Source organism: Perognathus longimembris, chromosome 3, assembly GCF_023159225.1.
Source record: "Perognathus longimembris pacificus isolate PPM17 chromosome 3, ASM2315922v1, whole genome shotgun sequence".
Classification (NCBI taxonomy): domain Eukaryota; kingdom Metazoa; phylum Chordata; class Mammalia; order Rodentia; family Heteromyidae; genus Perognathus; species Perognathus longimembris.
The window spans coordinates 65276459-65302969 of NC_063163.1; the positions used below are offsets into that span (position 1 = coordinate 65276459).

Here is a 26511-nt window from a genome sequence, read left to right on the forward strand (position 1 = left end):
GGCGGCAAAGCTTCAAGTTTCCCAAACTTTATTTATTGCCAAAAGATGGGGCAGCCCTTGCCCGCAGCCAAGTGCCCATCCTGCCCCTTGAAGCTTTCTGCCTAGTCTGTACCATCCAGCGATGGAGTTTGTTGTGTTTTTGTTTTCTTGTTGGTTATAAATATTTACTGCACACTTGCTGTCTGGGTTTTTCTTGGGATGTAAGACCACACATGGCCTTGGGGGAAGAAAGGGTCAAGGTGGGCCACTGGACCTCTAGGAGGCCAAGTGAAGGTGGGGGATCACCAGGGAGCTAGAGGCCCAGCTAGCACAGCAAGGAAGATCCATCTATAGAGGCACTGCTTTTGGGGATCACTGATTCACCCACCCACCCACCTGACTCCCAACAGTTCCCAAACACCCTCACAGCCATAGCTCAAATCCACCTGTTTTATTAAAAAAAAAAAAAAGAAAAGAAAAGGAACCAACCAAACAAAAACAAGGCAGCCAAGGCTCCCTTGAGCGGTTCTGCATGCAAGGCGGTTGATAGGAGGTCTGGTCTCCTCCAGCTGTCTGGCTGAGCATCCCCATGTCAGCAGGTGTGGGAGGCCCTAACACAGCAATGAAAACCACCGTGGAGGTGGTAGAGAGCCAGTAGTCTAAACATAAAGTGCATCTTGGAGGCCAGGCTTCCCCCTCCCCTGCGTAGGAAACGCTCCTCACAGGACTGCAGGGCCAAGTCCTGTCCACTGGGGTGGTGCTGTCCGCAGCAGCCGAGGACAGGGCTGGGCCTGGGTCTCTGCTGCACCCCTGCCTGGCCCTTGTGCTCCTGAAGTCCTGAGCAGTCAGCACAGGCATGGTGGCCACCTTCGAAGGTGGGCGGTTGGGCCAAGAGCCTGCAGGAAGACTGAGGAGGGCCTGGGTGGTGGCACCTGGTGGGGAGTCCTGGCGATAGGCTGCAGGCATGAGGACAGAGGCAGGTCACTCTGGGCCCCTAGATCTATGACCTGGAGGAGTTAAGACCTGGGTAACATGAACTGCCAAACTCCTGGACCCCACTGGGTAAGGCATCAGGGAGGCCAGAGTCATTCTGGAGTGACTGGCAATTGCTGGCCCCAATACAGGTGACCACCACAGGCCTGTGGGGGACAAGGATGTGGACCCCACAACCAGAAAAAAGTATTTGGCTGAGCAGTTTCAACTGACTCCTCCCTACCCTTTGGAGGGACAGGCACACAGGAAGGGCTAACAGGACAGGGATCCAGCATGACTCAGCCCGACCAGACCCCAGAAGGCCACACAGCTCTCCAAGAATAGCCAGGAAGAGCTGCTGGACCTGCCACCCACATGGCCCTCCCCTGGGGAATCTGAGGCACTGCGGTGGCTCTGAATGAAAGGTAAACCACAGCAGCGGCCTGCTATGGGTTTGTACAGATGTACATGACTGGCTATGGTCTCTCACTCAAGCCTGAGCTCAGAGTTGTGAGCTGGTCAATCTGGGTCAGGACAGACGCTACCCCTGCAAAGAGGATGCACACCAACAGCACAGGCCTGGGAGCTGCGTGTGTCCCCTGGGAGGCACTGGAGCCCAGTGTTATCCTCCCCCCAATGGGCCCATACCCACCTGCAGGCGGCACCCTCACTGTTGCTTGCAGGCTGACAGCCGTCGGATCTTGCTGCTGGCACAGGCCTTACGGGCAGAATAGGTGGCACCAGTCCGACACTCAGCCTTTGACTTGCTGCTCAACTGTGCAGACTCTGTACCATTCATGCACACAGCCTTGGGCAGGCCGTGACTCTGTCCATTCTGACTAGCCTCCTCCTCCAGGACCTGTCCTAGGAGGAAGAGGGCAAGGACAGCCTGAGCCAAAGAACAGTGCCACTCACAGCCCTTGGCCTAACTGTGCACCCCCCTCCCCACACACACCTGGAGAGCCCAGGTCCTCTCCATCCTTGGGTGCTACCTCCTAGCAGCTCCAAGATGACCCTCCGTCCAGCCAGGCCAGGTCCTTCCCACAACAGTCTGAGGTAATCCCTCTGCAGACCAGTGTGGCATCTGCCTGGGCCCCCAGGTGCAGGTGGTACTGTATGGGTCTGGTCTGCAGGGACTGCAGACTGCAATCCAGTGGAGGGACAGCTGCAGGCACCCACTGGCCTGTCCTGGGGTGCACCATGGTTATCTGTGCCTGTGGATGTGCCCGGGCCCAAGAGGGTACAAGAGGAGCTGGGCTCCACATGCCCAGCACAGGTGCCCCACCCAGGGATGAAGTGCTTGTCTGACCTGTATGTCACCAGAGCCTTCCACCCCAGACCCCACAGCTGCCAACCCTGCCTAGCATCATGGGTCCCTGGCTCACCCTGCTTGGCTGGACCCCTTCACACTGGTTGTGAGGAAATGGCAGGGCAGTCTCTAGAAAGTCTGTCAGGTAGAAGATATGGCTGTGCTAGGCCTGTAGACATCCCAGAAGCCACTCTGCTTACAGCCCTTGGGCCCAATAAACAGCCATGCCTGGGAGGGACCATTGCCTCCTGACTCAGCAGCTTCCAGAACTTGACATGCACCACCCTGTGCACAGACCAAGTCTATGTAAAAAGACCTCTTTGGTAATGAGGCATCACCTCATCCTCGACCTGGGCTGAGCTAGTGTGCTTGGAAGTCAAGCAGAGAGACAGACCCCATAGCTGGTCCCTTCAGGCCTGAGCACTGCAGCCTGGGTGGGGTCCCTTGTCCTACCTCGGAACCTTGACCCCACCTTATGGGCTATCTCTGAGGACATAGGAGGCCAAAGTGAACCTGCCCTCAGGGCCAGTAGGGCAGATAGGCTACCCCATGCGCCACCACAGCTAGGAGGAGCAGCTCAGAAAACCAGCAGTGCAGTATCCCCAGTCAATAAGGCACCTGGTAGCTTAGGTCTAGGGCCACTCAGGGTACCCAACACCCAAGTGGGGAGGAAGGTTTCCATTTGAATGAGAGACCTACCTGCCCAAATCCTCCCTGTGTGGCTCACCTTCGTTAAGCTAAAGCAGGCTGGAGGAACCTGGGTACTGAGGGGTCCCAGACAGGAATAGTGTCCTTGTGAACAAGGATGTATCAAGCTAGAGGCTTGTTGCTAGGTTCCAGCTCCATTCAGGGGTCCTGGATTACAGGCTATGAGGGGAAAGTGGGGGATACCTGGGAGGTATCCTGTGGTCACCTGGCACACACCCGGCCCCTGGGCCCCTGACAGGGATCCTATTCGTCTGAGAGGCAACCCCTCCCTCCCACTTTATGGAAAGACATCTGTAGATCTCACATCTAAGGCCTGACTGTAGCCAGGGCCTATGCTACATGCCAGAGCAGACATGTTCTAACATGGCCCTATCATGCATGCCTGCCCCCGTGACCCCAAGGAAATGGCTGGCAGCGATCTAACAGGAGCCCAGGAAAGGCCTGGAATGTCCTTATAGAGCAATTAGTCTTCAGGGGCCTGCCTCTGCCTGCCTTTAGGGCTCAGTTCTGCCCGGCACTCAGGGCTGCCCACCCAACTTGCTCTCCCGAGAGCTCCACCACTCAAGGGGAGCCCAGATGTTGCTGCACTGCCTGCCAAGCTGGCTTGAAGGGCACAGAACATGGGGGATCTCCAGGACCTAGGGTATTCTGGGACCCTTCCCTAGCCAATGACCACCCCCACATCTTGGCTCACAGCTTCCACTCTTCCTGTTCAGCTGGCTTTGTCAGGCTCTTTCAGCCCAGCTCTGGGTAACAGCCCTGTGTAGGACTTTGGGGGTGGTACCAGGCCGTAGCAAACATCCACCTGTAGACACACAGCCGGGCAAAGCTTTATAGCAGAAGGAAAGCAGGAACACTGGGGGGAGGAGGAGAATGTATGTATGCCAATGGCTGGTGGCCCGATCAGACTATACTACTAAGGCCTCGAACTCCTCCTCAGACACCACTGCGGTGCCTGCCGCCTCAGCTTCCTCTCCAGAAAGGTCTGCACCCTGGCTCTTCTGCGCGAATCTCTCCTCGCTAAGCCCTGCCTCAGATGTCTCCTCGCCACCTGGGGAAGTAAGGGCAACACAGGGTCAGGGCACTGGGGCAGGATGGAGGGCCTCTGGACCCTCTCACATGCCTGGCTGAGGGAACCCTGCACCTGGTTCACAGTCCAGCAGGAGTGAGAAAGAAGCTCCTGCTGGATTTTTCTCACTCCTACTGGATTCTGGGCAGCACCTGGAGCTAGATGTCTAGGAAGCCCTCCCAGCCGGACAGCCCGATAGCCTGGGGTGGGCCAGAGCCTACAAGGACAATCTACCACCAGAGGTTGGGGCCCACTCAAAGAATATGTAGGCCCAGGACTGCAGCCTCTGCTGGCTTACCAGGCACCGTGAAGTCCTGGGTGTATATGATGCCATCCTCGATGTCAAAGAGGTCCTCGTCTTCATCCTCAGCATGGCCATGCAGGTCCTCTAGGTAAGGTACCACTGTCATGCTGCGCCACCGGTCCTTGGTGTCTGGGCTTGGTGGGATTGGCACCAGTGCCTCCGCCAGAGGGTGTTTCTTCCGGAACCAACTACAAAAGCCCAGATGTAGTGATGTCCACCAGAAAGACTCCTAGGTGACTGCTGGCTCATGCAGGAGCCAAAACAATGCTACACAACAGGGTGGCTCTGGCTAGAGTACTGGGTCCCATTTGGCTGCTGGCACCCTTCAGGAATGCTCCACAAGTTCCACCTCTACTGCATAAGGGGTCTGGACAGACAAAGCTGTCTTTGGCCTAGGAACCCAAGGCTGAGCAGGGTGAGGGCAGTCTTCAGGATGTGGACACCTGGGCTGTGAGCGTGTGGCCGCAGGGGCCATCCTGGTTCTAAGTCCTCACATCTGTGTAAATGCTAGTACCAAGAGAAACCTTGGTTGCAACTACTGATACAAGCCCATGGGTATAATGAGCTACTTATGGATGCCCAGGGCTCAATTCCTGCTGGCAGCTGCCAGGGTGACTAATCTTCTGGAAGCCCTTCCCTCAGGAGGGCTGGGGCAGACTCCACCCAGGACAAAAGCATGCCAAACCTGACTGTGCACATCTTGACCCTGGCACCCAAAGTGCCCAAAGGCTGTCTACAAACACAGAATACCTGTGAGCAGCTCCTGCACTACCTCTAACATATTGATTCCATCAGTTCCAAGGACCTGACCTCTTAGGACCCAGGGCTCCTACCAGCAGGAGTGAGGAGTGTCAATAAAGGATGGGGACAGATAGTACCTAACCCCAGCATTATCTGAGGAAGCTTGGGGAGTCCCGCATAGCTAACCCTCAATGAATGACTGCCCACTTATTTGAATCTCCCACTGGGGGCCATTCAGCTGTGCCCTCATGTTCACTCATAGCCCTTGGAGCTACAGCAAGGCCCTTGGCCTGTAGACAACCACCTCCTCTCAAATTCCCACAAACCCAGCCCTACCCAGCTTTCCAGACTCCAAGATGCATGCTGGTGTCATTCTTGCCTCTGGATTTGAGGCATAGAAGCCCAGGATGGAGGAGGCAGCACCAGCAGGGTCCTTTCACCCCTACCTGCCCTCTATTCTTCCCTCTCTGGGCCTGGATGTACAGACATGCTGCTGGCACTGTTAGAAGGCACAGGAGGGAAGAAAGGGAGGTACACACTCTGCACGCAACCCCACCAAAAGCCAAAGTCATTTGTGGCTTGCACAGGCAAGCAATAGACACTGCCTACATCCACCATGCTGGCTCTATGGGTCTGAACAAAATGCGGTCAGAGACCTACCCTCCATTAGTCCCCCTTAGTCAGTCCCACCCAGCTGGACTGTTGTTACCCGCAAGCTGAGAGATGAGGGCTAGGCCACAGACCTGTGCTGTCTGATCTGCTGTATGGAGAATCTCTTGGCCGGCTCATATTCCAGCATCCCTGTGGAGAGCAGCAGGACCGGGTCATCACCACATTCAGGCCCCCAGCCCCAATTCTTTTAGGGCTGTCCCACTTCTGTTCATGCTCACCATGCCACCCTTCAAAAGGACAACTCTGCCCAGGGGACAGCTAGGGGACCCTAACCACCTGTCCAAATCCCATACTCCTTAGGCACCAGGACACTCCCAGCCCGGCCTCCACTGGAGCAGAGTGTAGAAGGTGCAAAAGGGGCCAAGGAATGCAGCAGTGGGAGGCCCTTCAGATCCTGCAGGAACACCATGGAAACTTAGTGTGAAAGACCCTGATGAGGCAGGCAGAGCAGTCAATGCCTCCAGAGATGCTCTGCCCTGAGGCTGTAGCCCAGAGTAGGCAGCAGAGCTGGACCAACCAGCCCTGCACACACAGGGGTGCTAGTCTTTGGTGTGTTTTTTTTGGCCAGTCCTGGGGCTTGGACTCAGGGCCTGAGCACTGTCCCTGGCTTCTTTTTGCTCAAGGCTAGCACTCTGCCACTTGAGCCACAGCACCACTTCTGGCCGTTTTCTGTATATGTGGTGCTGGGGAATCGAACCTAGGGCCTCATGTATACAAGGCAAGCACTCTTGCCACTAGGCCATATCCCCAGCCCCCTAGTCTTTGTTTTTTGTTTTTTTTTTTTGGCCAGTGCTGGGGCTTGGACTCAGGGCCTGAGCACTGTCCCTGGCTTTTTCTTGCTCAAGGCTAGCAATATGACACTTGAAGGGGTGCTAGTCTTATGGGCCAGGCCTACCAACCCACCCCTGCCACTGTCGATGCCCAATTGGGAGCCAAGACCTTCACTCTGCAGCAAGGCCACAGGAGACGCTGCATGACAGCAGAGAGGCAAAAAGGGTGATGGTGGGAAACATCAGGACCCCAGCCACTTGAGGCCTTTGCCTCTAACTGCTGTCACTGCTAGTACACCATTTTCTTGATGCATACAACTGAGGACCCATGCTGAGCCATAGGCCAGGAATTCTTACCTTTGAGTAGGTCGGAGAGTGGGGGGCCACAGTCGCCCGGGATTGTGAAGTCCCCTTTCCCGATGTTTTCAAAGAGCTTGTAGATGTTATCTCCCTCAAAGGGGTATAGGCCCGTCGTGATGTTGTAACTTCACACCCAAGGGGAAGGAGGAGGGGGTCAGAAGTTGGCAGCATGCTTGGGTTCCCCAATGTGGCTGTCAGCGAGGTCCTTGTGGGCTCCGAGACAGGCCAGTTTCCCGGAAGCAGGAACTTGCTCAGGAGGGAAGTGTCCCCTAAATCCACTGGAACAGTACCCTAAAGCCACCCTCCCCTGGATGTGACTCTTTGTATGTGTATGTGTGTGTGTGTGTGTGTGTGTGTGTGTGTGTGTGTGTGTGTGTGAAAATGGTAGGAATTGGTAAGATGTGATGTTACATGTCCTTGAATATACTGAATCCTATGGGGCCACACACCCATAAAGGGCATGGCTCAACAAAAGGACTGGACACCCACTCTGTGGTTTCAGGCTGCAAAGAGTCTGAACTCCTGGCCACATCAGTGGGGTCTGCAGGAACTAGAGAAATGTGGTACTCCCTTGGGTTATATTCACTGCATGCCTGGACCAGGGTTCAGGCCACTTACAGCGTGACCCCGGCTGACCAGATGTCCACCTTGAAGCCAGAGAAGGTGTCCAGGCCATTGGCGATCTCGGGAGGCTGGAACGCTGGGGAGCCCTGGCTTGTCCGGCAGGTGTCATCGGCAGCAAATGGGTGCAGGGCCTGTGGCAGTGCCATGGGGCCCTCAGGGAGCGCCCAGGAGGGCCCGCACCCTGAGACCCCCGAGGGACAGGCGCCTACCTCGGCAACGCCCAGGTCGGAGATCTTGAGCGTGCCGCTGGTGGTGAGCAGCAGATTACCAGGCTTGATGTCCTTGTGCACGATGCCTTGGCTATGCAGGTACTCCAGGCCATCAATGAGCTGACAGAAGTACCTACAAGTGAGGCACACCTGTGTCCAGGTCCTGCCCTGATTTCCCAGCCTCCCAGGGCCCCTCTGTGCAAAGCTGCCCAGGGCAAGTTCTTCTAAATGATTTGAGCCTCATAAACAGCCATGGGGGAAGTCATTTGGGGTCCAGACAGACAAATAAGACAAGGCTGGGCTCCACTTGGGAACCACAAAGGGCATTGGCCAAGGTGGAGCCCCTTCATGGCCCACAAGACTGAGATCTCTGCTGATAGCCAGAAGCCCCTGACCTCACTTCTTCCTTATGTGGACCACATGAGCCTTATAATCTCCCCTAGAACAGTGAGCCCATCCCCACCCCCCAGACAGAGTCAACTGTGGGTCCCAACTGCTGCACTTAAGAGGGCTGCTCAGGTCACTGCCAGGGAATTCCCAACAACCAGCAGGTCCCAAAACCACAGCAGCTTCTCTCAAGACAGTATGCAATCAGGGCCTGACAGGTGGGAGGGGCTCTGCATGGTTGAACTATGGGTACTGGACATAGGGTAATGATTTTAATTTGCTTTAAAGCCAGGTGCCAGTGGCTTACACCTATAATCCAAATTACTCAGGAGTCTGAGATCTGGAGGATCAAGGTTCAAGCCAGCCAAAGCTGAAAAATTTCCAGGACTCCATTTCCAAATAACCAGCAAAATATCAAGCTGGAGATATGGCTCAAGTGGTAAAGAGTGCCAGCCATGAACAAGAAAGCTGAGTGGGAGTGCAAGGACCTGAGTTCAAGTCCAAGAACCAGCACACACACAAAAAAAGTTTTACAAACACCTGGCTTTCACTTGGACGACCATCAAAAACCAGTGGGCTGGCTTACCCAAGGCCTGGTGGCCCTTGTGGGTAGCTTGGCCCTTGGGTCCGGCCCCACTCACCCGTGGGCCTGGCACACGGGGAACCGCTTCTCAGGCACGCTGTCCAGCATCTCCTGCATACCACACACACAGTACTCCATCACCATATACGTGGGGTGCTAAGGAAACATGGCTCCATGGGCAATGCCACCCTGCTCCACAGACCAGACCCTGGGAGCTTGGCAGTGCCTCATAGGAGAAATAGCCTGCCATCTGTGTCCTGGAGAGGCCCTGGAGCAAGCCAGCATGCCTGGGCAGAGTATAAAGCCCTGAGAGACCAAGGCCCCTCATGACCACACCCTGCCTCCTCAGAAGGGCTATTTCAGGACAGCATTGGGCCCACACCTGGACCACAACTGGACCTGCTAGTTCAGTCTTGCTTTGGCAAAAATGAGCCTAGCCCTGCAGGGAGGCTTCAGCAACTCCTACAAGGGAGAAAGTCTCCCTGAGATTCAAGGTCAGATGTGATACACTTTGCTTGATGCCTAGACAAATATCTCAATTCCCCTGCCCATGATATCCCCAACAAATGGGTTCAGGATTCCACAAACAGCAACCAGGACAGGTCCCATGAGCCTAGAGCACCAGAGACCATGTGGAGACCATGGGCTAGGGCTCTTGTTTGCAGGCCAGGGTCTGGTAAGATGTGGTGGCCCCACCCTGGGCTATGAGATTCCACCAGGAATCCCTACATTGAGGTGCTACCCAAATTACATATGTGAGGATCCCTAGAAACAATGTTAACCATGTAACAGGCTTTGACTACAACAACCCAGAAGAGTGGACACCCAGGCTAAGGTTACCACTCAGTGCCCTGGCACTGCCTGGATGAGAAGATGGCCCATGGAGGAGGCTCCAATAGTTCATTGGTCCAGGACAGCTGAGGGGTCTGACAAGGGCTGCACTTAAGATGCCTACAGGACTATGACTTCATTATGGTGACTGACTGGGAAGGTGAGGCCCTTCACCTGCTGCCTACTCCCTGGAGCCCACCTGCCGCCACCCACCCTGGGAAAGGATATATCTTTTGCTTCTCCTCATTGTACAGCACGTCCACCAGTTGGATGACATTCCTGTGCCGCAACCGCCTCAAGAGCTGGATCTCCCTAGAACAGAGAGGACAAGGTATCAGTAGACCCCAGTGCAGGTGCACATATGTGGACCACATGAGCCCTATAATCTTTCCTAGAACAGTGAGCCCATCCCCACCCCCCAGACAGAGTCAACTGCGGGTCCCAACTGCTGTACTAAGAGGTCACTGCCAGGGAATTCCCAACAACCCAGCAGGTCCCAAAACCACAGCAGCACCAGTAGGTAGCACCAGAGCCCAGTCCGCAAATGAGAGCCCTACACCATGGGCACAGGAAGGGCTGCAGATGGACTGGATGAGAAGACTGGTTTCAGGTCGTATCCTGGTGGGTCCTGGCCAGCTGAGGAGCCAGGGCAGTGGGGCAGTGGCCCAAGGGCAGCCAGCAGTGCAGGCCAATTAAGGTGGGTCGAAGCACTCCCTGTGCAGGTTTACGGGGTAACCCTCCCAGGGAGCAGCTCCACCAAAGGCCATGCATGGCACAATCTCTGCCATGGCCAGGAGGAGCTCAGACTGTGACAAGATCATCAAGTCACTTTAAACCAAGGATGAGCAGTTGTGTTTCATACATACTAAACACACTACAGGGGCTGGGAATATGGCCTAGTGGCAAGAGTGCTTGCCTCCTACACATGAAGCTCTTGGTTCGATTCCCCAGCACCACATATATGGAAAACGGCCAGAAGGGGCACTGTGGCTCAGGTGGTAGAGTGCTAGCCTTGAGCGGGAAGAAGCCAGGGACAGTGCTCAGGCCCTGAGTCCAAGGCCCAGGACTGGCCAAAAAAAAAGAAACCAAAAAATAAAAAATAAAAAAATAAACACACTACATTGTACAGAGCTAGAGCTACATTTCTGGCAGGGACTATCTCCATCAAACACAAGGCTAGGTTCTCAGATGTCTCCCCTAAAGATTCACCTCCTACCTCACTATCCTTCCCATTGTTCTATAAAACCTGGATATCCCAGGTGAGCCCTACTGGGGCTATGTCCAGAGACACAGTGTTGGGGGTGGGGGAATGGGAGCTACACGAGATACAGACATTATTATATGCACTGACCACCACAAAGGCCACTCACTATGGGCCAAATAGAAGCCAGCAGCCTGGTCAGAGAGAGTTCACTTCAAGATCTGAACAGCAAAGGGTCCTCACACCCATGCATTAGATACAGTACCTGTGACCCAGAAATTCTACTCCCAAATACTTGCCCAAGAAATCCAACAAAACACCTATTCTTGAAGACAGGTGGAACAGAAATGCTCCCAGGACCAGAGGTAGAAACAGCCCAAAGTCTATAAATGGACACACACAGCACAGCCCACCCACACTGAAACATCACACACAACCATGAAGAAGAGCAAAGCTCTGACCCATGTTACAACATAGAGGGACCTTGAAGACCTCATTCTCAGTGGCAGAATCAGACACAGGTAACAGTATGTGGCTCCACTGATAAGAAAGTTCAGAGGCTGGGAAGGTGGCTCAGTGGTAGTATTTGCCTAGCATGCATGAAGCCCTGGGTTCGATTCCTCAGTATCACATACACAGAAAAAGCCGGAAGTGGCACTGTGGCTCAATGGTAGGATACTAGCCTTGAGCACAAGAAGCTCAGGCAGGGACAGCTCAAGGCCCAGGCCTGGCAAAAAAAAGGGAACTCCATAAAAGGAGAATCTAGAGACAGGGTGCCAGGAGCTAGGGAAGAGAAAAGGTAACTGCTCATGATGGTGACACATCTTTTTTTGGGGGGGTGGGGTGGGGTGGGGGCCTGCCAGCCAGAATGTTCTGGAACCAGATTATGAAACTAAAACTGCTTGTACTGAATGCCACTAACACATACAATGTAAATGGGAGAGATATACAATGTACATTTCATCTCAGTATTTTTTTTTTTTTTTTTTTTTGGCCAGTCCTGGGCCTTGGACTCAGGGCCTGAGCACTGTCCCTGGCTTCTTCCTGCTCAAGGCTAGCACTCTGCCTCTTGAGCCACAGCGCTGCTTCTGGCCGTTTTCTGTATATGTGGTGCTGGGGAATCGAACCTAGGGCCTCGTGTATCAGAGGCAGGCGCTCTTGCCACTGGGCTATATCCCCAGCCCCTCAGTATTTTTTTTTTAATCCTTACTAGGAAGCCCAAGAAGCATGGCACAAAAACACTGAGTGGGAGAAGTGTTTCCCCCTCAGCACTGAGCACTGCTTCCTGCCCAGCAGTCCTCTGCTACGGTCCCTGTAGGGCCTGCTGAACTCGGGTAACCCTATGGCTTTGGACAAGGTCCTGCCAAGTCCAGGGTCCAGAAAGGGACAGGCAGCAGCTGTCAGTTTTGAGACAGGGCTACATATGGTGCTGGCTTGCTTGCAGGAAATCTGCACTTCAATCCCCTCTGAGCTGTGAGTACATCAGCAGTGCCAATTCCCGGCAGGGCATAGCAAGGCTATTTATAGAGTTGGCCAGGACCTATGCTCCCAGCCTGGTGGACACCCAGGGCCTCAAGGGGAACACTGGAACCAGAGTGGACACACCAACGGCCCCTTTTCAGGAGATCATGGGGTGGGCCCACAAGGCCTTAAGACCCCACCTCAGTCTGCCCTCTCTCAAGGCCTAGTGTGGCCCTAAGCTTCCCTACCAACAGAGTCAAGAGACCCAAGAAGCAGCAGGTATCTCTGCCTCACTGACGTGAAGACAAAGTGGCATGGGCAGGATCCATATCTAAACAGGATGACCCTGGGCTACCTCATGTCAAGGTAGACACTGAACTGAAGGCAGCAGGAAGCAGCCTGGGAAATAGTTGCCTGGGCTCAGGGATGACTAGGCCAGGAGGTGGCATAGACAGAGTGGTCAGTGAGCTTCAGAGGCCAGGCATTCAGAACCATGAGGCTGCATTGGCCCAACTGCACCATGCTGATTGTGCATCCGGCTCCTGGGCACAAGTCTGGTGCCAAGAAGGGAGGGTGACCTAGCACCTCGTCCCAACCTGCCCACTCCACTGCCAGCACATTTCCACCTTCCCAAGTTCCCACTTCCTGGGTGAGGTCCAGATAGCCAAGAATACTCCCAGCAGACCTCTGTCTGGCTTCCCAGGGGCTGTCCCCTGGGAAGGGGACAAGCTGCCACACAAATCCCAGCCACAATGAAGGAACAGCAAAACCAACCCATAGGTGTAACCCACAGAAGCTTTGGAACCTACTGAGAGAAGAGCTGAAGCAGAGGTCTGTCTTCAACACCATCTATCAGGACCAGCCTAGAAATGAGGGCTCAGACAGAAAGGACTTCAGTCCTGAGCATCCCAGCTCTGGCTACATGTCCTTAGGGCTCAGCAGGTGCCACCTGTCAGTGGCCCAAGCCCTCATTGGAGGGATGGAGCCAGCAAAGTCCAAATAACTGCTCAGACAGAGCATGTAGGGCAGCAGAGCCAAGCCCTCACAGACCAGGTACCACCTTGACCATAACACAATGTGAACCTCAGTCCACCTTCAAATGAACACTTGGAAAGTGCCAGTGCCCTCAGGCACCACGTTTTCCTCCCCCACAGTATGCCAGGGGCTCCAGGACCCAGGGTTCAAATGGCCTCGGAGAGCAACCTGGGAAGCAGTGTTTCAAAGTACATGCTCCACAGAGAACAAACCATGGACTCTCACCTTCCAAAGATGGATGGATGGTGCAGCCCAATGCCCCAGTACTACATGCTGCCTGGTGCAGAAATATTTCTGCCCTCACCTCCTTTTCTGAGATGTCATTTATCGATGACCATCTGCCCTATTGAGATCCCTGGGACACTGTTCATTTTGAAAGCATACACTGCATGGTGAAGAGGGAACCTGAGGTCCCTTAGTTCACCCCAATGTCTGGTGTGGACAAAGCCTGGACTCAATCTTTTTCTACCTAATTACCAGGGATCTTGCCCTCAGCACAGTGGGCACTGCAAGGTACTGAGCAGCACCCCTGGCCCCTATGCCACTCCATGCCAGGAGCATGGAGTGCTCAATGTTAAAGCCAAACATGTCCTCAGAAATCATCCCTCACTGTTTGTGGGCGGAATCATAGATAAGTCCCTACTCTCATCCCTATCAGGGATGGTTCTTCCAGACCTCAGCTATATCTCACTCATCCGACAGTGTTTTCAGTCACACCTGCGGGCCACAACTTGGCTCCAGCGCCTCTGCCCTGCCCATCAACTAGCCCTAAGACATAGAATCCCCCAACAGCCTAGCTTCCCCTTCAGCAGCCCCTCTCTCCACTCTTGCCCTCAGCTACCTGGATTCTCCCATCAACCCTTACTCAGACTGTCCCACAAGGTTCTCTTTAGGAGCCTTCTCACTTCTGGCCATGAGATCATAATCATTCGGGCAGTCTAAGCACTGCCTGCCTCACTCTTCATACACACCAGGCACTGGCACTGTTTGGCTAGTCAGCTAGGCTGCACCAGCAAGTGCTGTCCTATGCACCAGAAACACTAAAGAGCTGAAGGTTCTGGTGACATCGGCCCACTAGGAGCCTGCCCAGCCCAGGGACGGCAATTCTGTATCACTCTCCCACTAGCTCTAGGGCAGGTTTCTCAGCTGTCCCAGCAGTCAGCTCCTCACAGGGGGTACAGTGTGGTGCAGAGCTGGCTTTCCTCCCAGATCATTCTCAGTACCTGCCATTCATGGAGCCAAACCAATACTCACCTTCTACCTGGGTTTCCCAGGGTCCAGAGCTATACAAGAACTCACACAGTAAGTAGCACCTGAACTAGAGGAGTGTGCCATCCATGCGGTGAGTGCTCTCTCAGTAAGCTGCCCTGAAAGTGACCTCCATGAGGTGCCTAGCACAACAGCACTTCAAGCAGAACCCAGCCTTAGCACTTGTATCCTGGGCTGTCAGAAAACATCAGAGTACCTGCTGGAGCACACCCAAGGGCTAAGGACTAAAGGGCTCTGGCAGAGCCCACTCCACTCGGGCCCCCATGACCACCAATGAGAGCATAAAGCAGCTTCAAAACCAAGAGTGCAGAGAGACACCCCCACCCTCACAGCACTGTGAGTCAGAAAGCCCTGAAAGCTCACTTCACAATTCCAGCAGTCCACAGCCGTGCACTTCTGGGACCTGAGGGAACACGGGCCAATCCTGTCCCAGAACCACCCTCTTCTGTCCTCTGGGAAGTCATCTCCAAATGTTCATACTCCACCAGAGGAAACTGCCCAGTGAGAAGCCCTAAGCAAATAGATCACAGTGCCCCCTCCTCTACAGATAAAAAGCTTTGGCTGACACATCCCGTGTGACCACCAACACACCTCTAAGAGACCCATATGCCTCAGGGCCTCATCGAGCCACCAAACTATGCAATACTATCACATCTTTTCTTTTTTTTAATTAATTTATTTTTTTATTAATTGAACATAAATTTTTTTTACAAGGTGTTGTGCAAAGAGGGTGCAGTTACATAGTAAGGAAGTGACTATCACATCTTTTCAAGCAGGAAAACTGTGGTGAACACTTGCTACTTAAAGTTCCATCTCCAGCACCACCAAAAAAAAAAAAAAAAGAGAGGGGCTGGGGATATAGCCTAGTGGCAAGAGTGCCTGCCTCAGATACACGAGGCCCTAGGTTCGATTCCCCAGCACCACATATACAGAAAACGGCCAGAAGCGGCGCCGTGGCTCAAGTGGCAGAGTGCTAGCCTTGAGCGGGAAGAAGCCAGGGACAGTGCTCAGGCCCTGAGTCCAAAGCCCAGGACTGGCCAAAAAAAAAGAGAGAGGGAAGAGAAAGTCTGATAACAGTCAGCTGTTCAGATTCTTCAAACTTCTCAGGTTAATTCTCACATGAAAGCATCTAAAGGAAAAAGTAGCACAGAAACCTTTTCTAAAGATAAAGCCAGTATTTTTGAACGAGATAAGGAAACGTTATCTCACAGAAGTCCTAAGGAGCATACATTTCCCTCAGGAAACATAGGAGACGAAACCATGCAATCGTCAAGAAAGATAAAGACCCAGTTGGTAGTGGACATATATAGGCAGGATGATACCAAAGAGAGTTCAGAAACATTGTTCTGACCAAGCACAGGGAGACCAAACCATCACCAAGTACCTGAAGTTTTTAGAGTAACTTGACAACTGTAGCAAAATATGCAAATGCTCAGGAACAGATTAAGTCTCAAAGCTGAATAGTGAATTTGTCTAGAGCCTGAGTGTAGCACAGGGATAAGAGTGATTGTCAAATGTACCAGGCCCTGGTTCATCCCCAGCACTAAATTTTTTTTTTTTTTAATGATTTTTGGTCCAGTCATTTGGCTTAAACTCAGGGCCTGGGGTGCTGTCCCTGAGTTGGCTCATGGCCAGCACTATATTCACTTGAGCTGCAGCACCACTTCTGGCCTTTTCTGAGTAGTTTATTGGAAATAAGAGTCTCAGATTTTCCTGCTCCAAGTGGCTTTGAACCGTGATCTTCAGATCTCAGCACCTGAGTAGCTAGGATTACAGGTATGAGCCACCAGTGCCCAGCCTAAACACATTATTTATACCAAGAACTCATACCAGAAAATTAATGCAATGTCAAAACTCTAAAAGAAGTGAGAACTTTCCAGGAGTCAGTGGGTTACACCTGTAATCCTAGCTACTCAGGAGGCTGAGATTGAGAGGATGGAGGTTCAAAGGCAGCTGAATAGAAAACTGGTGAAAACTTTTTCCAAGTTAACCAGCCAAAAGCCAGAGAAGCTCAAATGGTAGTATGCTAGCCTAACAAACACAAAGCCCTGAGTTCAAACCCTAGTCCTGTCAAACAAAAACAAAACAGAGGAAGTCCTATATGCCTGCAAGTAGGTCCAAGTGCACAAAAAGAGACAGGCAATTAGAAATGGTTCTGGAGGCTCAGGACCATTATCAACTGTGCAAGGGAGCCCACAGCGTGCAGAAGCTGCCACATGTGGTTGCAGTGGCTGCTGGCAGTGCTAGGACTTTGCTTCATGTACCTTAAATGTTTCTTATAGGTACTACCCTGTCCCGCAATATCAAAACAAAACAAAATAAAATAAAAAAGAGAAGGTAAGCCCTGGTGAGGCAGGGATACAGGAAGTGCTCTGAGCAGAGCTGAGATCAGCAAGGGAGGAAACCTCACCTTCCGGCCTGGCCTGCCCCTTTTGAGGCTCAATCTGCTTCTCTCAAGGGCCTGCCTGCCCAGGCAGAGTGGATGGTTCAGTTAACTTGCTGACTAACCGATAGAGAAGCAGGAAAGAGGGTCATAAACGCCACCCAGGAAGAAGTTGCTTTAAGTCAGTCTAGAAAGAAAACACACAGGAGATAACCAAGTGCACAATTAAGGGATCAGGAGTCCCATATGACCACTCAGGCTCGAAAGGTAAAAGGCAGTTCCCAAGGATCAGTAGTGGTACTTCCAAGGGACACTGAGCCAGGAACATTGACCTTGGTGGCTTTCCACTATCTTTGTTAATGACTCAAAAGTAAAGGCTTTCTTGCTAGGTACCAGCGGCTCAACCTGGTAATTCTAACTACTCAAGAGGATGAGATCTGAGGATTGTAGTTTGAAGCCAGCAAAGGCAAGGAAGTCTGTGAAACTCTTACCTCCAACTAAACACAAAATAAGCCTGAAGTGGAGCTGTGGCTCAAGTGATAGAGCCTTGAGCAAAAAGGCTCAAGGACAACACCCAGGCCCTAAGTTCAATCCCCAGGACAGGCACACACACGCATGGACACACATGTGCACACACACGTGCACAGACACATACACAAAGTAAAGGCTTTCAGAGCTGGGGCCCAACTTGGCAGTGGAACACTCATCTAGCATATGTGAGGCCTTGTGTTTGTCACCAGCACTGATGGATAAAAGTTCTCCAAGGTGGGCTGGGGATATAGTCTAGTGGCAAGAGTGCCTGCCTCATATACACGAGGCCCTAGGTTCGATTCCCCAGCACCACATATACAGAAAACGGCCAGAAGCGGCGCTGTGGCTCAAGTGGCAGAGTGCTAGCCTTGAGCGGGAAGAAGCCAGGGACAGTGCTCAGGCCCTGAGTCCAAGGCCCAGGACTGGCCAAAAAAAAAATACAACAAAAGTTCTCCAAGGTGTCTGAGGGCCACAAGAGGAAGGTGGCTAACAACACAGTTCCACATGAACCACATACACATTTTTCAGCAGCAAGTTTCATAATAACTACAAGAGTGGGCGACAGCCCAATAGTCATCTATGATAGCAGACTAAATACTGTCCCTCCACAGGGGTATCACACAGCCATGAACAGGACAAGGCTCTGACACACACTATTGTGAACCGACCTTGAGAATGTGGACTCAGTGGACAGAACCAGACACAAAGGCCTCACACTGTGCAGCTCTATTGATAGGAAATGTCCAGAATAAGCAATCCATAGACAGGAAGTGGGTTTGTGGGTCTAAGGAGCTGGGAAAGGGGACTGGGAATATGGCCTATTGGCAAGAGTGCTTGCTTCGTATTCACGAAGCCCTGGGTCAATTCCCCAGCATCACATATATAGAAAATGGCCAGAAGTGGCACTGTGGCTCAAGTGGCAGAGTGCTAGCTTTGACAAAAAGAAGCCAGGGACAGTACTCAGGCCCTGAGTCCAAGGCCCAGGACTGCCAAAAAAATTTAAAAATAAATAAGTATTAAAAAAAAGGAGCTGGGAAAGGAATGGGGTGACTGCACATGGAGACCAGTTTCCTTATAGAAAAGCAGAATGTTCTAGAATTCAATAGACAGGGTGGTTTCCTAACTGAACTCTGTCACTGTACTAAATGCCATTGGACTGTATACTTTTGTTGTTGTTGTTCAGTCGTGGGGCTTGAAACTCAAGTGCCTGGACACTGTCCCTGAGCTCTTTCCCTTAAGGCCAGTGCTCTGCCACTTTGAGGCACAGTGCCATTTCCGGTTTTCTGGTGGTTAACTGGAGATTAGAGTCTTATGAACTTTCCTGCCTGGGCTGGCTTCAAACTGTGATCCCCAGATCTCAGCCACATGAGTAGCTAGGATTACAGGTGTGAGCCACTAGCACCTGGCTGAGTTGTACAGTTTAGAAAGATGAAATGGTATGTAAACTGTATGCAAATAAAATAATTAAAGATATAAGTTCAGGGCTGGGAATATGGCCTAGTGGCAAGAGTGCTTACCTCATATACATGAAGCCCTGGGTTCAATTCCCCAACACCACATATATAGAAAATGGCCGGAAGTGGCACTCTGGCTCAAGTAGCAGAGTGCTAGCCTTGAGCAAAAGGAAGCCAGGGACAGTGCTCAAGCACTAAGTCCAAGGCCCAGGACTGGCAAAAAAAAAAAAAAAAAAAAAAAAAAAAGATCTAAATCCAGGGCTGGGAATGTGGCTTAGTGGTAGAGTGCTTGCCTAGCATGCATGAAGCCCTGGGTTAGATTCTTCAGCCACATAAACAGAAAAAGCCAGAAGTGGCACTGTGGCTTAAGTGGTCAAGTGCTAGCCTTGAGCAAAAGAAGCTTAGGGACAGTGTTCAGGCCCTGAGTTCAAGCCCCAGGACTGGCCAAAAAAAAAAAAAGTAAGTCCAGTAGGGCACTGGTATCTCACACCTGAAATCCCAGCTACTCAAGAGGCTAAGATCTGAGAATCGTGGTTTGGAGCCAGCCTGGGGCAGAAAACTCTGTGACTCCTCATCTCCAATTAACCACCAAAAAGCTGGAAGTGGGGCTTTGGCTCAAGTAGTAGAATGGTAACCTTGAGCAAAAAAGCTCAGGGGCAGTGCCCAGGCTCTGAGTTCAAGCCCCAAAACTGGTGTGCATGCACACACACATAATATATATATGCGCACATGTACATATGTATGTATGATGTGTATCCATTTTAAGGCACATAGTAGGTATGGTATACTCAGCAGCCTGTCATCCCCAGACACAGGAAGAAAGAGTCTAGGTGCTCCATACCTGCCCCCAGGCTATCCAGGTGGCCACCTGTGCCCTTGGCACAGTGAACTGCCTGGCCTAGCCTGGAGCTCTCACTTCACTCCAAAGACATTGCAAGAAGGTGTCCAAATCCGTACATGAGTCTCAGGGCAGGCAAGAGTGCACAGGTCTCTTGATAGCCCAGCCTGGGCCTCACTATGGCACCCTTCCCAATAGCGAACAGAGGGAGAAAACTCTAGCAAATGCCAGAACCTTGTAAAGGCTGCTCAGGACATTCTGTTTGCTGAGGAAACGAAAGCTGACAAAGTCCAGGGCTCTGAATCTCAACTTGCTAAAATCCTAACTATTTACCATCCTGATCCAAGTATCTGCCAGTCACCCCCAGGGTGGCATGGCCTCCCCCTCCACACATTTCCAGCCCCTCTCAGGGCCCCAGTGGCAATGACAGGTGGAGGAGGATCTACTACAGGGCAAGGCGTTCTTGCCAGTCACTCATCACACAAGGTTCTGGGGAAAACCCAGACAGCTGAGCTTCCCATTCCCTCCCTAAGCCGGCCAACATGATACCAGCAGAAGTAGTCAGAATGCTTCTGCTGAGCGTTCTATGGCCTAGAACCCTATTGTGCTAGTGTGACACACACACACACACACACACACACAGAGCTGCCATGCCCTGTGGGCAAATTGTAAGACACGGAAAGAACAAACAATGGAGCAGCCAGGAAAAGGACAGACAAATGCAGTTGCTGTTAGCAGCGTGAGAAAGCAGAAGCCCCCTCCCCACTATGAACACCTCAGGTTGGAGAAGTATAGCCCAAATCTGGACCATAACCACCAGCAGCTATTTATACACCTAAACAAGGGGCCAGGCTGGTGGCACACATTTGTAATCCCAACACTCAGAAGGATGAGGAGTACTTAGGCCCCAGAATATGAGATTAGTCTTTGTTTCTTTTTTCTTTTCTTTTTTTCTTTTTTGCCAGTCCTGGGGCTTGAACTCAGGGCCTGAGCACTGTCCCTGGTTTCTTTTTGCTCCAGGCTAGCACTTTAACACTTGAGCCACAGCGCCACTTCTGGCCTTTTCTATATATGTGGTGCTGAGGAATTGAACCCAGGGCTTCATGTATGGGAGGCAAACACTCTACTACTAGGCCATATTCCCAGCCCCCCAGTCTCTGTTTCAAAAGCAAAATAGGGGGGAAGCACACAAGACCCCCTCTTAGGAAGGTGAACATAACACAACTTGGGAATATCAGTGTCTCTCAGTGACATGTTATGGGTAGGGGCCACACTATCCCCTTCCCCATCATCTCGGGCTGCCCCAAGTATCAGCAGGATTCAGGAGCTGTGTCCATTCACAAAGCCAAATGTGTTTCACGCCTGCCAGCTCCTGATAGAACATTCTCATTAGCATACAGAAGGGGAAATGACACACTTACTACTTGCTGTCTCTAATACTCATGAACTACACTTGCAGGATAGGCCTGGCAGCCCCCAGAGTACACAGGAAGTCCTGTCTAGGGCCCTCTTCCCAGCTATGTTACATTTGTGGGAATCAACTGGGCACTCCAAACCCAGAGGCCACACCTGAACTCACCAAAGTGTGCTTGGAAATTTCAGAAGAGGTAGTAACAGGAGCAGGCCAGAAAAGACAGCCAGTAGTCAGAAGAAAAAAGGGGGTGAGGAGACAGAGAGAGATGGGGAGGGAGAGAGAGGGAGGGAAGGGCAGAGGGGGAGAGGGAGAGAAGGAGAGAGGGAGAGAGGGAGAGAGAAAGAGAGGGAGAGGGAGAGAGGGAGAGAGAAAGAGGAGAGGGAGAGGGAGAGAGAGAGAGAAAGAGAGGGAGAGGGAGAAAGGGAAAGGGAGGGAGAGAGAGAGAAAGAGAGAGAGAGAGAGAGAGAGAGAGAGAGAGAGAGAGAGAGAGAGAGAGAGAGAAACACATGTATGGGGCTAAAATTAAGGACCTGGAGCTCTTGCTTGGCCTTTTCACTAAAGGTTGGTGCTCTATTTCCTGGTTGTTTTTGTTTGTTTTTGCCAGTCCTGGGGCTTGAACTCAGGGCCTGAGCACTGTCCCTGGCTTCTATTTGCTCAAGGCTGGCACTCTGCCACTTGAGCCACAGCTCCACTTCCTGCCCTGTGATTAATTGGAGATAAGAGTCTCTAAGACTTTCCAACCCAGGCTGGCTTTGAACTGCAATCCTCAGATCTCAGCCTGTTGATTAGCTACGATTACAGGCATGAGCTACTGGTGCCAGGCTCACTTCCTGCTTTTTGCTGGTTAAATGGAAATAAGTTTGGAGGACTTGTCTGCCCAGGTTTGCTCCAAACCCTGATCCTCCTGAGTAGTTAGTATTACAGGTGTAAGGGATGAGCACCTGGCAAGCACCTTTTTTTTTTTTTTTTTAACTTTCTGATGCTTACTGACACTTTTCAATGTAGATGTAACACATTTTCCCACAGTAAGAGGTGCAGGTCTCAGGGCAGCCGTCCTAGAAAGGCAGGAAGGACGATGGCTCAGCAGGCCTGACCTGTCCACACACCCACTACCTTGGCAAAGGGCCACAACATCGCACTCTAAGAAAAAAAGCTTTTAATACATACTGGCTAACAGGGCTCCACAGGCTTGACTGGAAGGTTCTGGACACTTCGCCACAAGAGAGTCAAGTTTATTAAGCTTCATGCAGACAAAGGGGCCTTTCTCTTTTCAGCTAGCTGGCAATGAGGTTGGCCACAGAGCCCAGCTCCCGGGACTGGGAAGGAATACCCCTTTGCCTTGGCACACTGGAGGCCCTTCACATATCACCCTGGCCTGTGGAGGAGGCACCAGCCCAGAAGGCAGGTCATTCACTGCACAATGGGGAGGGGGCACAGTGACTTCTACCTCATAGCTGCAACCCTGGAGATCCCTAAAGCCAGTTGGGTAATGGACAAGACACAGGGCTAGCACTATTTTTTTTTGGGGGGGGGGTTCCATACTAGGGCTTAAACCAGAGCCTAGGTGCTATCCCTACAAGTTTTTGTTGTTGTTTTACTCAAAGCTAGCACACTCTACCACTTGAGCCACACAGCTCCACTTCTGGCTTTGTAGTGGTTAATTGGAGATAAGAATCTCATGGTGAGGCTGGCAATGGAGATCAGTGGTAGAGTGCGTGCCTAGAAAGCATGAAGCCCTGGGTTCAATCCCTCAGCACCACATAAACAGAAAAAGCCAGAAGTGGCCCTGTGGCTCAAGTGGTAGAGTGCTGGACAGAGGCAGCAGAAAGGGTGACTGGGGCAGGCTTGGCCAGATGGGGAGATGGCCACAAACTCCTCCAGCATTAAAAAGTACTGCTCTGAAGAAGCACACATGGAGCAGCAGGGGGAAGAGCTGGGGTCAAAGATGCTAAGCAGGCCCCCTATCAGGAACCTGGTGGGAACAGAGGCTAGGGACAACTCCCTGTAAGCGTTTGAGGCAGGGACTAAGACCCTACAGCAAAAAGGGATAAGGACCTACGGGGAGGGAGGGGCAGCAATAGTCCACTTGAGTAGAGCATCTGGAATACAAGAGCTCTTCCCAGAGCCACCTCTACTACGATGGCCTTACACAGCAAAGGCCAGCCAACTCCACCCACTAAGGACACACACTGGCAGCCTGTGGGCCATATCCACCTCCTGACCTTCTAGCTTGTGAAAAAGAGACTTAAGAGTGAGCAGTTAGGCTGGGAATATGGCTTGCCTCATATACATGAAACCCTGGGTTCAATTCCTCAGCAGCACATATACAGAAAAAGCCAGAGGTGGTGCTGTGGCTCAAGTGGTAGAGAGAGTGCTAGCCTTGAGCAAAAAGAAGCCAGGGACAGTGCTCAGGCCCTGAGTTCAAGCCCCAGGACTGGCAAAAAAAGAACAGTTAAGCTCAAATCTGGCACCTAAGGGAGTAGGCACCCCAAGTTTCAGAAAAGCCTACCTGCTGTGTCCCTGATGGGTTCCTCGAGGCCTGCTTCACTCTAGAGTACCCAGAGAACCAGTCTTTGACCAACCAGCCTAACCAGGTAAGGGACCTGACCCCTTGGCCCCAGACCACTTCTAAGTGTCCACATGCTGCGCAACAAACCTTTAAAAACACCTCATGGAAACCATCTCTCTTCCTGTTGGTCCTACTTGAACTGAAGCTAGCCCATGATACTTTGGCTCCAGCCGGATCAACGTCACAGGGCTATGTCAGATCCCTGGTGCCAGTCAGGTGCCAGCTGGTTACAGTGAGCCAGGGCCCTCAGGAATGGGACTGCCAGAAGGAGGAAGGAGCAGTCAGCCCTTCCGGGAACCACCATCCAAGGTCACCCACCATCCACTCTGCAGGGTAGCCCCACCAGTCCTGCAGGTCCAGCAGATAAGGTTGCTTCTTAGAAACCAGCAACACGAAGTTTTAGAAGTTAAGAGAACAGGGAAGAGAGGCAGGTGTCTGGTGGTGATATCCAGGCCCTGGCTGCCCTGCCCTCTGAACATCTTCTCCCTCAGGGAGAAGGCCCCTACATACAGACTTACAGCCAGCCAGTAGGATCTTAAGGTAGCAGGACACTCAAAAATAGATATGCTTAAAAAGTAAGATTGCCCTGTGGCCTGCACAGAAAGCCAGGCGAAGCTCAGGAAGGCTAGGCAGAGTTCAAAGCCAGAGATGTTTCCAGCCTCACATCCCAGGCAAGTGACAAAGGGCTCCATTTCCCTCCTGCTGACCGATAAGCTGGTGCAAACAATTATTTTTGGCAACCACAGGATTCCCTTCCAACAGGATAAACAAATCACATTTCGCCTGGCCCTGGTATCAGCCACACACTGCGCAGAAAACCTTCTGGCCATTACACACAAACTGTCCGACCCAAATAAACACAAGCTAGTGGAGGTGGGGTGTGTGTGTGACCATGGGGACAGGGAGTGTGCTGCACCCCCTTCCCAGGGCATGTTAAAGAGTGCTGAGCTGCCACAACCCACCTTGACTCAGGGAAAGCACTTTTGTAGGTTCCTAGTCACACCGTCCTAGACCAGCAGGGCACAGGCACTGTCTGGTTAGTTCAGGGTTTTTTTGTTGTTGTTGTTGTTGTTGTTTTGGGGGGGGGAGGGGAGAGTGTTAGTACTGGGGCTTTAACTCAGGCCTGCGTTTAGTTGAGAAAGAAGGGATTAGGGGAGGAAGGAGGAGAATGAAAAAGCAGGAAAATGAGGAAAGGGATAGAAAGGAAGAGAAGGAGAAAGGAAAAGGGAAGAGAGAAAGGGAGTGTCAGGAAGAGAAGGATGAGGAAAGGAAAGGGAGGGAGGAGAAAGAGGGGGCCAGAAAAGGCTAGGAAGAGACAGAGGGAGGGAGGCAGAAGCAGAAGACAGCTCTCCCCCTACCCCTCTCCCAACACACACACACGGCCTCCTCCACTTACTTCTTCACATTGGCTTCCCCGTTGGGAATCCGGCGCAACTTCTTCTTCTTGAGGATCTTGACGGCCCTCCTGCACAGAGTCTCGGAGTCCAGCACCTCCTTCACCTTGCCGTAGGAGCCCTCCCCCAGCAGATCCCCCATCAGGTACTTGCCGATGAGCTTAGCCCGCTTACGCCGAGGCTGGTAGATAACCTCAGTGGAGTCGATGCGATGGATGAAGGTGTCCATGCCCACAGACATCAGCTCTCCCTCCGTGAACATGCCCAGCTGCTGTGGGTCCGCCACGTCCATCCTGAACCCAGTGCTGGGGAGCCCTTGTCCCCTTCGTGGGCAGTTGTTCCTCTGGCCCCGACTTCCCCTCTCCAAATGTTCAACGAGGGGAAAAAAATAAAGAAAAAAAAAAGCAACGAAGCTCCCCCACCCCCCCCGCCCCCCACCAAAATCCACGGAAACTCTTCTTCCGACGACGGAAGCGATTGTCCCACCCGTCGATCGGCTCCGCGCCCGCGGTCCGGAGAGCGCGGGGCGGAGGGTCCGCGGGCGCTGGCGTGGCCGGACGGGCTGTGGCGGCGCTAGGTCATCGTCCAGGCGCTATGCCCCGCGGTCAGACGCCGAGGCTGTCGCGCTGGGGCCAGTCCGCGCCGTCCATGCCCGGCCCGCGCGGACACCCTCGCGGCGCCCTTCCTTAGGCGGCGGCAGCGGCAGCGGCGGGGCACGGGGCACTCCCCGCCGCGAGCTCTAGGAGTTCTAGCCCACGGGCGCCGGGCCACCAGGACAGAGCAGGCCTCAAGCTCCGGGCCGGGGGCTTCCCAAGGCTGACAGGGCCCGGGCGGCGCGCCCCCCTCGCCGCGGCCGCCGCCGGAAAGCAGGAGGCGGGGCGGCGAGGGGGCCCCAGCCCATGCAAGGCTGCCCGCGGGGCCGCCGGCGCCGCCCTCCCGGCCCGCGCCTCACTTGCGGGCGACCGGGGCCGCCTCCCCCTTCCGCGCCCGACACGCCGCCGCCATCTTGTTTACCGCCCTACGCTGCGCCGCCGCCGCACGCCCCGCCGCGGGACACTCCCCCTCGCGGCGCCAACGTGCACTCCCGTTGGCTGCAGCGGCGGGCCTGGCCCCCCAAGGGCCCACCCCTGCCGCCGCTGCTGATTGGACCGTTTGGATCCGGGCAGGCGCCTGAGCCGGGATTGGTCGGTGCTCGGTTCCGCCCAAAGGGAGGAGACAGCCCTCTGGTTGGTTGGAGGAGTCGCTCGTCACAGGAAGAGGTGGGGGCTGGAAACCTACTACAGAGCGGGGCTGTGGCGATGACCTCTGAGAAGTTTGGCCTGGGGTCGGAGGTCAGTAGCGCCTCAAGACACTGCGGAACCGTTGTGGAGGAGTAGGCTGGGACCACCTTAGGGTCGGGTAGAGGTCGTTTGCTAGGACTCACCCCTCAATTTTCCTGTGAGGT

At 53.0% G+C, this 26511-nt stretch overlaps 1 protein-coding gene across 4 annotated transcripts; it reads right to left on the bottom strand.

The window, feature by feature from the left end:
• Positions 1–11: 11 nt before the first annotated feature.
• Positions 12–26089, bottom strand: Stk11 (serine/threonine kinase 11). 4 transcript variants are annotated; one of them, XM_048341786.1, is made up of 10 exons: positions 25070–26086; positions 9747–9830; positions 8746–8835; positions 7718–7850; positions 7503–7639; positions 6882–7009; positions 5826–5883; positions 4336–4529; positions 1604–1815; positions 12–986 (listed from the first exon to the last, which is right to left on the bottom strand). In XM_048341786.1, exons 1-9 carry the CDS (start codon positions 25357–25359, stop codon positions 1619–1621), a joined length of 1311 nt encoding a protein of 436 aa, XP_048197743.1. In that variant the 5' UTR covers positions 25360–26086; the 3' UTR covers positions 12–986; positions 1604–1618. The 4 variants fall into 4 exon arrangements, with proteins under 4 accessions (XP_048197743.1, XP_048197742.1, XP_048197745.1 ...); XM_048341785.1 differs by having other exon boundaries at positions 12–935; positions 25070–26085; XM_048341788.1 differs by lacking the exon at positions 8746–8835 and having other exon boundaries at positions 12–935; positions 9732–9830.
• Positions 26090–26511: the final 422 nt, after the last annotated feature.